At 51.8% G+C, this 12500-nt stretch overlaps 1 protein-coding gene across 2 annotated transcripts in view; it reads left to right on the top strand.

Annotated features, from left to right (window-relative positions):
• Positions 1 to 12500, top strand: part of LOC117354690 (oocyte zinc finger protein XlCOF6-like) — a 31621-nt gene that overhangs the window by 1505 nt on the left and 17616 nt on the right. For both annotated transcript variants that reach the window (XM_033932561.1, XM_033932562.1), the window contains exon 2: positions 5424 to 5550. In XM_033932561.1, the coding sequence (XP_033788452.1) occupies positions 5424 to 5550 (127 nt within the window). The remainder of the gene's footprint in view (positions 1 to 5423; positions 5551 to 12500) is intronic.

Raw genomic sequence — 12500 nt, 5'->3', positions numbered from 1 at the left:
TGGGATCTCCAGAGCGACTTGTGTCGGTTAGAAACATGGGCGGAGAAATGGCAGATGAAGTTCAATGTGGAGAAATGCAAGGTAATGCATTTAGGCAATAAAAATAAGGAATACGAGTATACAATGTCAGGTGCAACTCTGGGGAAGAGTGAACAAGAAAAGGACCTGGTGTACTGATAGATAGGACCCTGAAGCTGTCGGCACAATGCGCGGCAGCGGCAAAGAAGGCAAATAGAATGTTGGGCATGATAAAGAAAGGAATCTCGAGTAGATCGGAGAAAGTTATAATGCCGCTTTATAGGGCAATGGTCAGACCACACTTGGAATACTGTGTCCAACATTGGTCCCCCTACCTAAAGAAGGATATAAAGCTGCTGGAGAGGGTGCAGAGACGAGCAACAAAACTGGTGAAGGGTATGGAGAAACTGGAATACGAGGACAGACTTATAACACTAGGATTGTTCTCCCTTGAGAAAAGGAGACTGCGTGGGGATATGATCGAGACCTTCAAAATACTGAAAGGAATCGACAAAATAGAGCAGAGAAGATTATTTACATTGTCCAATTTGACACGGACTAGAGGACATGTAATGAAGCTGAGGGGGGACAGGTTCAGGACTAATGTCAGGAAGTTCTGCTTTACTCAGAGAGTGGTTGACACCTGGAATGCTCTCCCAGAGGAGATTATGACAGAATCGACCATCCTAGGCTTCAAGAGCAAACTAGATGCATATCTCCTTAAGAGAGGCATATAAGGATTTGATGGACTATAAATTACGCCAGGTGTACACCTGGCAGGGCCTCCGCGTGTGCGGATCGCCGGACTTGATGGACCGAAGGTCTGATCCGGAGAAGGCAGTTCTTATGTTCTTATGTTCTAATTCCCTGTGTTGCTTCAGAGACAGATAAATCTTCTCTGGTAAAACTTTGCTGGGACTTTGCTTGCAAGCCTGAGGAAAGGGAGATATCAAGTAAAATACTTATCCTCGCCTGATCCGCAGACGATATCTGGCTCGAGAACACTCCATCTGAGCGGGATAGGGCATCACCCCCGGATGACACCTCCTACCCACGCTTCCTATCCAAGCTGGCGTCTTCTTTTCAATTGACCACACAGACCCCCGGGAACAGAGACTTTAGGTCCTTTAGTATCTTCAATTCCCTAAAGGAGTGATCTCTTTGCCCCTCCATGCTACTCTGACTGATTCTCAGAAAGCAAACTGGACCCTCCTCGGCCCGGGTCACGACACAGTCCAGGAGGTGACGGGATTGAACAAAACTCAACTCCCTCACCAATCCCTGCTGGTACGCTCGGCCTTGCGGATATTCAAATCCTCCAAATACTTTGCTCCTACCTCCACCGGTCCGCGTGATGCGCATCATGGACTCCATGGGTAAACGAGCTTATCAAAACTCCATGCTGTCTGGGCGAATTGCCATCCATCACCTCCTTCTAACATGAAGGGTATGAGAAACCTGGTCGAGACCTTACCGGTGCCCACGCAGGACGTTTTTAAGGCCGTCCTCTCCAATATCGAATATCCGAGCCGCCAAAGATTCCTTTGATACCGCCATGCGGGGAACGGCTACACGTATTTCCCCCCGCGGACTGGCAGGGTTGCAATACTCTACACTGGGAGGTGGTCATTCTTGCGAAGGTGGCGGATGCTCCTCGTCTCGGAGACAGCTTGTTCGGAGACATGGTTTAGGATCTAAATTGGGGGATTGAAGAGGATTGCAATGGATGCTCTGGAGGAACATACCGCACATCACTCAACACAGATGCGCCATATCCGCAACGATCCTCCAACTGAGCCCCGCGAGACCGTCGCTCTCCTAAACCTGCTCAACTGCAGGCCAGAAGCCCCAACCCTCTTTTTGAACAACCCTCCCCTTCCTGCTGTTCCGGTGGAAGGTCGGTTGAGGTTTTTCTCCAGACCTGGCGAGCTATAACCACAGACACCTGGGTCTTGCGCATCATTCAACATGGATACCGCCGTGGTTTCTTGGCTCCTCCACCTTGGGGCCCACCTTCCCAACAGTCTCTTAGACCATCTCACCTGCTTCCTTGGCAACAGGAGTTGTCTCGACTGCTGGATATTCGGGCCGGGGAGCCGGTTCCCGAACACCAGCGGGGCCCGGGATTCTGTTCCCGAGGTTTCCTCATTCCGAATAAGACGGGAGGCGTCCGTCCGATTTGGACCTACGGAACCTAAACAACTTCATATTGAAGGAGTGATTCCTCATACTCTCGATCTCCGTCAGGGCTCCACTGCTCCAGGTCGACGCTGGGCTCATGTCAAAAACTTTCGGGATGCCTATCTCAATTCATCCCTCACTGACAGTATCTCAGGTTAGTGTTCCAGAACCTTCACTACCAATACACAGTTCTCCCTTTCGGCCTAGTCAGCGCCCTGGATCTTTTCCAAGCGCGTCATCCACATTGGGGCGCACCTGGCTCATTTCAGCTTGACGCCCTGCCTCACACGCCAGGCTTTGAGCCATACCATCAACCTCCTTCTACAGTTGGGTTTTCTTCTCGATTTTCCAACGTCTCATCTCCCTTCAATTCCTCGGGACGACTTTTCGGACTCAGCAGGCTATGGTTTTACTCCCGCCAATGCGAGCACAAGTCCTCCAACAACTGATGTCCCCCTAGTACCCAGGGCTCTGGGCCACAGCCAGGGTCGTTCTCACCTTGCTAGGACACATGGCGGTCACAGTGCAAGTGCTGCAGTTTGCAGTCCCCCTATCCAATGGTTTCCCAAAACCCATTTGAACCAGTTCCTTCAACCGCTTTCCACGCAACTACAATTGACGCCCCAGGTGCTTCAGGACTTCCAATGGTGGTTTCACGTGGATCCCCTCTCTCACGGGCTTCCGTGTAGTCCTCCTCAGCCTACTGTCACCATCACAACAGATGCCTCCAAGAAAGGCTGGGGCACTCATCTCCTCTCTTGGTCCACGCAGGGCACTTGGTCCCCTGCCTTAGCCCGCTGCAGCGTCAACTTCCTGGAACTGCATGCCATCCATCTGGCCCTACAAGTGTTCCAACACCACTTACACATTCAGATCATCCGAATCCGCACCGACAACCAGGTTGCCATGTTCTATGTGAACAAACAGGGGGGAATGGGCTCCTCTCGCTTATCCCGCGAAGTATTCTCCATTTGGAACCTCGCTCTCCAGCTCCATTCCACTCTGCAGGCGGTCTACCTTCCAGGTACGGACAACCAACTGGCAGACAGACAACTCAGTCCTCACGAATGGTCACTTCAGAGCACAGTTACGCAAATGCTTTTCGCAAAATGGGGCACTCCTCACGTCGACCTATTTGCATCCCAGACGAACGCCAAATGTCGCAGATTTTGCTCCAGATACGGAGAACCAACCTGTTTGGCAGACGATGCGTTCCTCCTCCACTGGTCTCCACTTCTCCTCTATGCCTTTCCTCTGATTGGGGAAAGTCCTTCAAAAGGCCATCACAGACAATGCCTCCATGATCCTCATCACTCCGTATGGGCCGAGACAAGCCTGGTTCCCCGTCCTCATCAACCTGGCTTCTCAGGCTCATTGGATTCTACCACGGTTCCCGGATCTTCTCACTCAACACGACGGTCGATTGCTTCACCCCAACCTTCCGTCTCTCAAACTAACAGCCTGGCTTCTGCTCCCAGGCTGACTGGGGACTCTGCCTTCCCGCCGAAGGTCCTACACATCCTTCTCGCCTCCAGAGCTCCGGGGACTCAATACTCCTACTCCGCCAAGTGGTCCCGTTGCCAGCGCTGGTGCTCCCACTGTCGAGTTCACCCCAGCACCTCGCCCTTGGCTCAGGTCCTCCGCTACCTTGCTTCCCGGCAAACAGACGGATTATCCTACAAATCCTTTCGCCTTCATCTGGTGGCCATCTCAATGTACCACAAACCCGTGGACACGGTCTCCCTGGCGCGCCATCCTGTGGTCAAGCGCTTCTTCAAAGGACTTCTTCGGCTGCATCCCCCCCTCCGACCTCCGGTGCCGGTCTGGGATCTCAACCTGGTACTGCAGGCTCTCATGGTTCCCCCATTTCAACCTCTATCTTTTGCACCACTCAAATTCCTTACCTGGAAGACTCTATTCCTGGTAGCTATTACCGCGGCTGGCAGATTGGGAGAACTCCATGCCTTGGTATCTTATAGTCCATATACCTATTTTCTTCATGACAAAGTGCTGTTACGGACTCATCCAAAATTCCTACCCGAGGTGGTTTCAGCCTTCCATTGAATCAATCCATTGTGCTGCCTACTTTTCATCCACCCCCCCCACCCTTCACCGGAGGCCAAACGACTCCAGGCACTGGACTGTGCCAGAGCTCTCCGCCTCTATTTGGACTGAACTGCGACTCCTCTACACCCGTCTCAGTTGTCCTCTCCATCCGTCCGGCTTCCTCTCCTAGACCGGTTTCGAAATTGACATTATCCTCTTGGATTACCCAGCTCATTGCGTTTTGCTACGCCTCCGCCCTTCTTCAGGAGATCCCTCCGCATATCACGGCGCATGACCTCCGAGCTATGGCGACCACCTGGGCTAACCTCCGTTTCGCGCCTCTCCAAGAGATCTGTCGAGCGGCTACCTGGTCCAGGATTCATACCTTTGCCAAGCACTACTGCCTTGATGTGGAATCCGGCGCAGATGCATCACTGGGTTCTACTGTCCTGCAAGCGGCTTTATGAGGCGTCAACCTCCCTCCTCCTCTCCATCTCAGGTAACAGATCTTTATGATTATTATAATAGCATGATGCTATTCTGTTACCTTCAGCTCGGGAGGCACCCACTTGTGTGGCTGGAAGATCCCTGTCCAGGGAGAAATAGAAGTTGCTTACCTGTAACGGTAGTTCTCCTTGGACAGATGGATCTTACAGCCACACAATCCCGCCCAGCCTCCCCTATTGTTGCCGCCAGCTTTATACCTAACTGGATTTTGCCGGTTGGGGGTGGGCTTATATAGGTAAGGGGTGGGACCCTGTAGGGGGAGGGCTGGCACATGTGCAAAGCTCTTGAGCTTTGCAGCTTTTAGACTGCCGGATCGGCTCCGTCAAGGGGACGTCACCCACTTGTGTGACTGTAAGATCCATCTGTCCAAGGAGAACTACCGTTACAGGTAAGCAACTTCTATTTCTGGCACTGGTGAATTAGGTCCAGCAGTAAGAAAGTCTCCTCTTCCCCCCTGGAAGATACTTACATTACATTACATTACATTAGGGATTTCTATTCCGCCATTACCTTGCGGTTCAAGGCGGATTACAAAAGGTTAATTTAAAAAAGCAGAGTTACAATGATTAGCTAGAGAGGTAAGTTGTAGATCTTATAAACATTTAACGTGTTGTTGTGGGTGAGGTGGTTTGTAAGAGAATTAATAGGTGGTTTTCTGCTTTGTCTTTCAGATGCAGGTGACATTTGAGGAGATCTTTATCTCTTTCTCCCAGGAGGAGTGGGATTATTTAAATGAAGAACAGAAGGAGCTTTACAGAGAGGTGATGAAGGAGAATTATCAGACCCTGATCTCACTGGGTAAGGGATACGTTGACATTTCTTAGCGGTAGTGGGACATCATTAGATCCCTTGATATCCTCTCAGGACTGGGTCAGTATTAGGGACTGATGACTGAGTGAGGGGCTTCTACAATGAGATGAATGGGAATAGATTTCATAAACCGTGCCGAGCTCTACGATTGTGGAGAGGATGCGGTATACAAAAACTTCAGGTTTGGCAATGCGGTATCGAAAGAGGGGTACAGAGAGACTGTTCAGTCCTGGGCTGTCTGCCATCATATTCAGTGGCCCTGTGTGACTGCAGGGCTACATCAGGTGAACTGCAAATCACAGTTCCTGTGGAAGGAAGGAAGTGCCAAAACAGAGCTCTGTCGAGCCAGGGTTTTCATCTCTTCAGATAAGTTGATGGGAAATTTTCTTCTGCACCTTTTTATTATTTTTTTTGAGAAGCTAATAGCCCCCAAAAAACTTAAATTGTTGGATTTCTTTCAATATTTCTGCTCTATAGATCACTACTGAATTCAGTGGTTGTCTAACTGATGTATTCCAACAATAAAAACTACAAAATTAATCATCATAGTGTTTATTATATTTTAGTGCCTGTTTTGGGTTTTTCATGTGTGCTGTAATCCTTTGTAGTTTTGCTATTCTTTGATTGGTTTCTTTATTATTCTGACTTCAGCAATGACATTAAGAATAATCTTACTGGATCAGGCCAATTGTCCATCTAGCCCAATATCCCATCTTCTTGGAGGCCAATCCAAGTCGCAAGTATCTGGCAAGCGGCCAAATAGTAGCAGTATTCCAGGCTACTGTCCCACGTCTGTCTCAACAGCAGAGTATGGATTTTTCCTACAGGAATTTGTCCAAACCTTTTTTTAAACCAGCTATATTAACTGCTCCTACTGCATCCTCTGGCAACGTGTTCCAGAGCTTAACTATTCTCTTGAATGAAAAAGTACATCCTCCTATTGGTTTTAAAAGTAGTACTCTATAACTTCCATCGAGTGTCCTCTAGTCTTTGTAAAGCTTGATGTAGTAAAAAATTGATCCGCTTGTACCCATTCTACACCATTCAAGATTTTGTAGACTTCAATCCTATCTCCCGTTAGCTTTCTCTTTTCCAAGCTGAAGAGCCCTAACCTTTTTAGTCTTTCCTCATACGAGAGAAGTTTCATCCCCTTTATCATCTTGATTAGGGCTCTTCAGCTTGGAAAAGAGACGGCTGAGGGGAGATAGGATTGAAGTCTACAAAATCCTGAGTGGAGTAGAACGGGTACAAGTGGATCAATTTTTCACTCCGTCAGAAATTACAAAGACTAGGGGACCTAGGGGACACTCGATGAAGTTACAGGTAAATACTTTTAAAACCAATAGGAAGAAATATTTTTTCACTCAGACTAGTTAAGCTCTGGAACGTGCTGCCAGAGGTTGTGGTAAGAGCGGATAGTGTAGCTGTTTTTAAGAAGGGTGAAGGGTTTGGACAATTTCCTGGAGGAAAAGTCCACATTCTGTTATTGAGTCAGACATGGGGGAAGCCTCTGCTCTGGTTCGGTAGCATGGATTATCCCAGGACAAGCAGGCAGCATATTATCCCAGGACAAGCAGGCATGATATTCTCACATGTGGGTGACGTCATCTACGGAGCCCCAGCGCGGACAGCTTTTCAAGCAAACTTGATTGAAGTTTCAAGTTTGCTACACTGCACCACGCATGTGCATGCCTTCTTGCCCACTAGAGGGCGCATCCCCACCTCGTGGTCCTCAGTTCAGTCTTTTCCGCGGAGCCAGAAGCCCTGTGGAATTTGTGCTCTTCTATTTTAGCCTTCTGACACCGCGGCTGAGTGTTTCTTTCTCGGTCGCTGTGCTTACTTTGTTTTTTTAAAGTTATGTAAGATAAATTATGTAAGATAAATTATGTAAACTTAGTGCAAGTTATGCAAGCACGGTAAGGATAATGTAAAGTAACGCAAAGTAACTCCAAGTAAAGTTATGTAAAGTTATGTACGAAAAGTTATGTAAAGTTAGGTATGCAAAGTTTGTAAAGTTATACAAATAATTGTAATGTCATCGCCTGGAAATGACCAGCCATCTTCTAATGTAATCCGCTTAGAACCGCAAGGCACAAGCGGAATAGAAATCACTAATGTAATGTAATGTTTTATTTGTTTGTGTTTCGGTTTTCGTCGAAAAAAAAAAAAAGATTTTTTGTTCGGCTCCGGGGGCTCCTCGTTCGTTCCCGGCCGTTTTTTGTGTCCATGTCCCGTCCCTTGACAGGCTTTAAAAAGTGCACCCGGTGCGATCGCCTCCTTTCGATCACCGATCCCCACCGGTGGTGCTTACTTTGTCTGGGTCCTGAGCACCCGACCGACTCCTGCACTCGGTGCTCGACTTTTCAGAAAAGGGCCCTCCGCCGCCGTCGCGCTCGTATGGCGGAGCTCTTTTCTGTGGACCCCGTGGCGGGGAAGGCCTCGACGTCGGCCTCGGCCCCGGCCTTGACCTCGGCCTCGTCTCCCTCGACCTCACCTCGACAGCTCGCTTCGTCGAAGCCTGTGTCCTCGACCCCGAAGTCGACGAAGGGTAAGTCCTCACTTCCTTCTTCTGTTCCAGCCTCGAAGAAGCCATCCTCGGGCTCATCGACGGGGGCGGGTGGGTCGTCCTCGGCCCCGCCCCGAGCGTCGAAGTCAAGTGCCCCGCGGGAATACTCGAGACCGAGGTCGCCCTCGAGGGAGCACCCGCCGGCCCAGGATCTACCTGCCATGATGGCGGTGCCGGCCTTTCAGGACTTGCTCCGTGCACTCATTACCTCGGAGCTGTCCGGTGCCCTCGTGCACCTCCAGCTGCCTGCAGATGCCCCGGCGTCGGCTGCCTCAGTCTCGGTACCCTCGACTTCGGCCCCCGGGGGGGCTTTGGCTTCGGCCCCGACCTTGCCCTCGACCTCGGGTGACCAGCCTGAGCGGAGCGTGCGGCCTCGGGACAAGGTGCGGAGGGTTCGGAGGATCTCTTCGTCCTCGTCGAGGTCCTCCCGGGGCTCCTCGCCCTCGGGTCAGCCTCGGGCGAAGCGTCGGTTGAGGAAGCCCAAACGTAAACGGGTCTCTCCTCGACGACGCGGTCGCTCCTCGACGACCGGGGCAGAGACCCTACGGGTCTCCGAGCTCCGCCTCGATAATCCGAGGCTTCTCCGCTCCTCCGAGGTTGAGTACTCGAGGGACTCTTCGCCGTGACGGAAGTGGCGTGCCTCGGTGCCCCATACCCCGGGGACTTCCCGCAAGGGTTCCTCGGGGCATGGGCAGTCCCCGACCCCATCGAGGTCGCTTGGTGCGGCTTCTTGGGGTTCGGGGTCTGGCACGGGTAAGGAACCTCGTTACTCCCGTGAGGCCTCCCCTTCCTTCTTGGCGACGAGGGCTTCTCGCTCTCCCTCTCCGCCTTCGAAGCCCTCCTCCTTTTCGAGATTTGTGCTTGATATGGGGAGGGCTTTGGACCGTGATCTGGCGTCAGGGTCGCAATACACGAAGGAATTTTTGGAGGAGCAGGATTTGCCCTCTCCTCCCAAAGAGACTCCCCGGCTGCCTCTCAACAAGGTTCTACACCAGACCTTCCTGAGGAACTTGGACTCCCCTCTTACAGTCACAGCAGTTCCATCCAAGATGGAGTCTAAGTACCGCACAGTCCCGTGCAAGGGCTTCGATAAAGCACAGCTGTCTCACCAGTCGTTGCTGGTGGAGTCGGCGTTGAAGAAGTCCCAGCCTTCTCGGGTCTCTGCTGCGGTCCCCCCCGGGCAGGAGGGATGGACCCTGGACAAGCTTGGTCGTCGCCTCTATTCTAACTCCATGATGGCCGCCAGGGTCCTTAATTACGCATTCACATTCTCATCCTATTTAAGGCTGATGGTGAAGGCGTTACCCAGGTATTATGGAGTCATGCCCGATTCCCATAAGGAGGATTTTGAAGCCTTTATGGCCAATTTGTCTCAGCTGCGCCTCTACCTTTTTCACGCAGTTTACAATGCGTTTGAGTTGGCCTCTCGCGTATCCGCCTTTGCGGTGGTGATGCGCCATCTCGCATGGCTTCGTACCCTGGATATGGACCCGAACTTGCAAGAACGTCTGGCCAATCTTCCCTGTGTGGGCTCCGAGTTGTTCGATGAGTCCTTGGAGGCGGCGACCAAACGCTTGTCTGAACATGAGCGCTCTATCGCCTCATTGGTCCGTCCTAAACCCCGGGCCCCGCCGCAGAAGCCGTTTAGACCTCCTCCGCGGCGGTACCCTCAGAAGTCGACGCCGGCCTTCTCGAGGCCTCCGCCCCGGCGTCCCCCTCAGCAGGGCAGAGCGTCCCAACCAAAGCCTCAGACGCAAGGGGCGTCTAAACCGGCTCCGTCTTTTTGACGTGATGCGCGGTTGGGGGCGGGCCCCCTCCGCACTGTCAAAGGACCCCCTTCCTATCGGGGGCCGATTGCAGGCCTTTCTTCCAGCCTGGGCCGAGATCACGTCGGACGCTTGGGTGCTCCGGATCATCTCCGAGGGTTACTCGCTAAATTTCTTGGCCTTGCCGCCGGAACATCCGCCGGGGGCTTCTCTTGGCTGTCGAGACCAGCTTCCTCTTCTCCTGTCGGAAGCCAGGTCCTTGTTGAGCCTTCAGGCGGTGGAGCCTGTGCCCCCAAACCAAAGGGGATGGGGGTTTTACTCCCGTTACTTTTTGGTCCCGAAGAAGACAGGGGACTTACGCCCCATTCTGGACCTCCGGAGGCTCAACAAGTTCCTTGTCCGGGTCCGAGCGATGGCAGCTTCTGTGGCGTTCCTCCGGTCTACTCCGGTGGAGGATATCTGCAAGGCTGCCACTTGGTCTTCGGTTCATACTTTCACCTCCCACTACTGTCTGGATACATTATCCAGGAGTGACGGCCGGTTTGGCCAGTCAGTTTTGCGTAATCTGTTTTCCTAAATTGCCATCCTCCCACCTGCCCTTTTTTGGTTGGCTTGGAGGTCACCCACATGTGAGAATATCATGCCTGCTTGTCCTGGGATAAAGCACAGTTACTTACCGTAACAGGTGTTATCTAGGGACAGCAGGCATATATTCTCACAACCCGCCCTCCTCCCCGGGGATGGCTTCTTTGCTGGTTATGGAACTGAGGACCACGAGGTGGGGATGCGCCCTCTAGTGGGCAAGAAGGCATGCACATGCGTGGTGCAGTGTAGCAAACTTGAAACTTCAATCAAGTTTGCTTGAAAAGCTGTCCGCGCTGGGGCTCCGTAGATGACGTCACCCACATGTGAGAATATATGCCTGCTGTCCCTGGATAACACCTGTTACGGTAAGTAACTGTGCTTTCTCTACATGTGGGTGACATCATCCATGGAGCCCCGTCGCGGACAACTTTTCAAGCAAACTTGATTGAAGATCTTCAAAGTTTGCTGGTGCTGCACTGTGCATGCGCGTGTGTCTTCCCGCTCGAGTTAGGGTGCACGTTTCCCCAGCGTGGCCTCAGTTCTTAGTTTTCCGTGGAGCCAGAAAGCCCTGTCTCTCAGCTCTGCGTCGAATCTAAGTGCCTTCTTGCACTGGGGCTTTTGTTGTTTTCATCGTTAAGTCACTGTGCGGCGTGTCAAAAAACATAATAATAATAATATTTGTCTTTTATTTTTATCCTCGTTGGACCTGGGAAACCCCGGGTTTCCGTCCGGTTGCCTGGCCTCGGGTGGCTCCTTTCCCTTATGTCCCGTCCTGTTACCGGGTTTTAAAAGTGTACACAGTGCAGTCGGGTGATTTGGATCACTGACCCCCACCGTGTATCCTGTGCCTAGGCTCTGACCACCCTACCAAGTCTTGCCCGGGTTGTGCTACTCTCCAATCGCGGGCTCTTCATCATCGTGGTGCCCGGATCCTTGAGCTCTTCGGCATGATGCAGACAAGACCTCAGCTCCGATGAAACCTCCATTTGAACCTATTGATAAGGCTCATCTAAAGCAGTGTTTTTCAACCTTTTTTGGGCAAAAGCACACTTGTTTCATGAAAAAAATCACGAGGCACACCACCATTAGAAAAAGTTAAAAAATTTAACTCTGCCTATATTGACTATATATAAATATATAGGAATCAAATAAACACAAAGAAAGTATTTTATAATGCTGCCACCACCACTGGGGAATAGGCTGCCACTGCTGCCATCGGGAACAGGCCGGCACCGAGTTCTCCCTGCTTCTCTTCCCCGCAGGGCCGACCAACTCTCGCCACCCGTCGTCAATTCTAACGTCGGAGAGGACGTTCTAGGCCAGCCAGGCAGCGATTGGCTGGCCCAGAACGTCCTCTCCGACGTCAGAATTGACGCGAGTTGGCCGGCCCCACAGGGAAAAACAGGGAGAACTTGGCGCCGGCCTGTTCCCGATGGCGGCGGTGGCACTCAAGTGGCTAAAGAGCCGCAGTTTGCCGGCCTAGGGACAACACTGGAGGGTAGCCAGCTGTGCACCCCCTTGGGACGTAAACCCGGGGTGGGGCAGACCGCCCCCCCCCCCCACCCTAGTATGCCACTATCTGTACCTCACTCCCTCCCTATGACCAAAAATTCTCCTTCTATTCCCCGTGTACACAACCATCTCTTTCCCTCCCTTCCTCTCTCCAAAGTCCATGCCTTCTGTGTCCAAACACTCATTCCCTCCCCCACCTCAGCATCTCTTTCCCTCCCTTCCTCTCTCCCAAGTCCATTTCTTCTGTGTCCAAAAACGCATTCCCTCCCCCACCTCAGCATCTCTTTCCCTCCCTTCCTCTCTCCCAAGTCCATTTCTTCTGTGTCCAAAAACGCATTCCCTCCCCCACCTCAGCATCTCTTTCCCTCCCTTCCTCTCTCCCAAGTCCATGCCTTCTGTGTCCAAAAACCCATTCCCTCCCCCACCTCAGCATCTCTTTCCTTCCCTTCCTCTCTCCCAAGTCCATTTCTTCTGTGTCCAAAAACGCATTCCCTCCCCCACCTCAGCAT

This window comes from Geotrypetes seraphini, chromosome 2 (genome assembly GCF_902459505.1).
Source record: "Geotrypetes seraphini chromosome 2, aGeoSer1.1, whole genome shotgun sequence".
In the NCBI taxonomy this organism is placed as follows: domain Eukaryota; kingdom Metazoa; phylum Chordata; class Amphibia; order Gymnophiona; family Dermophiidae; genus Geotrypetes; species Geotrypetes seraphini.
This window is presented reverse-complemented; position numbering and strand designations above follow the sequence as displayed.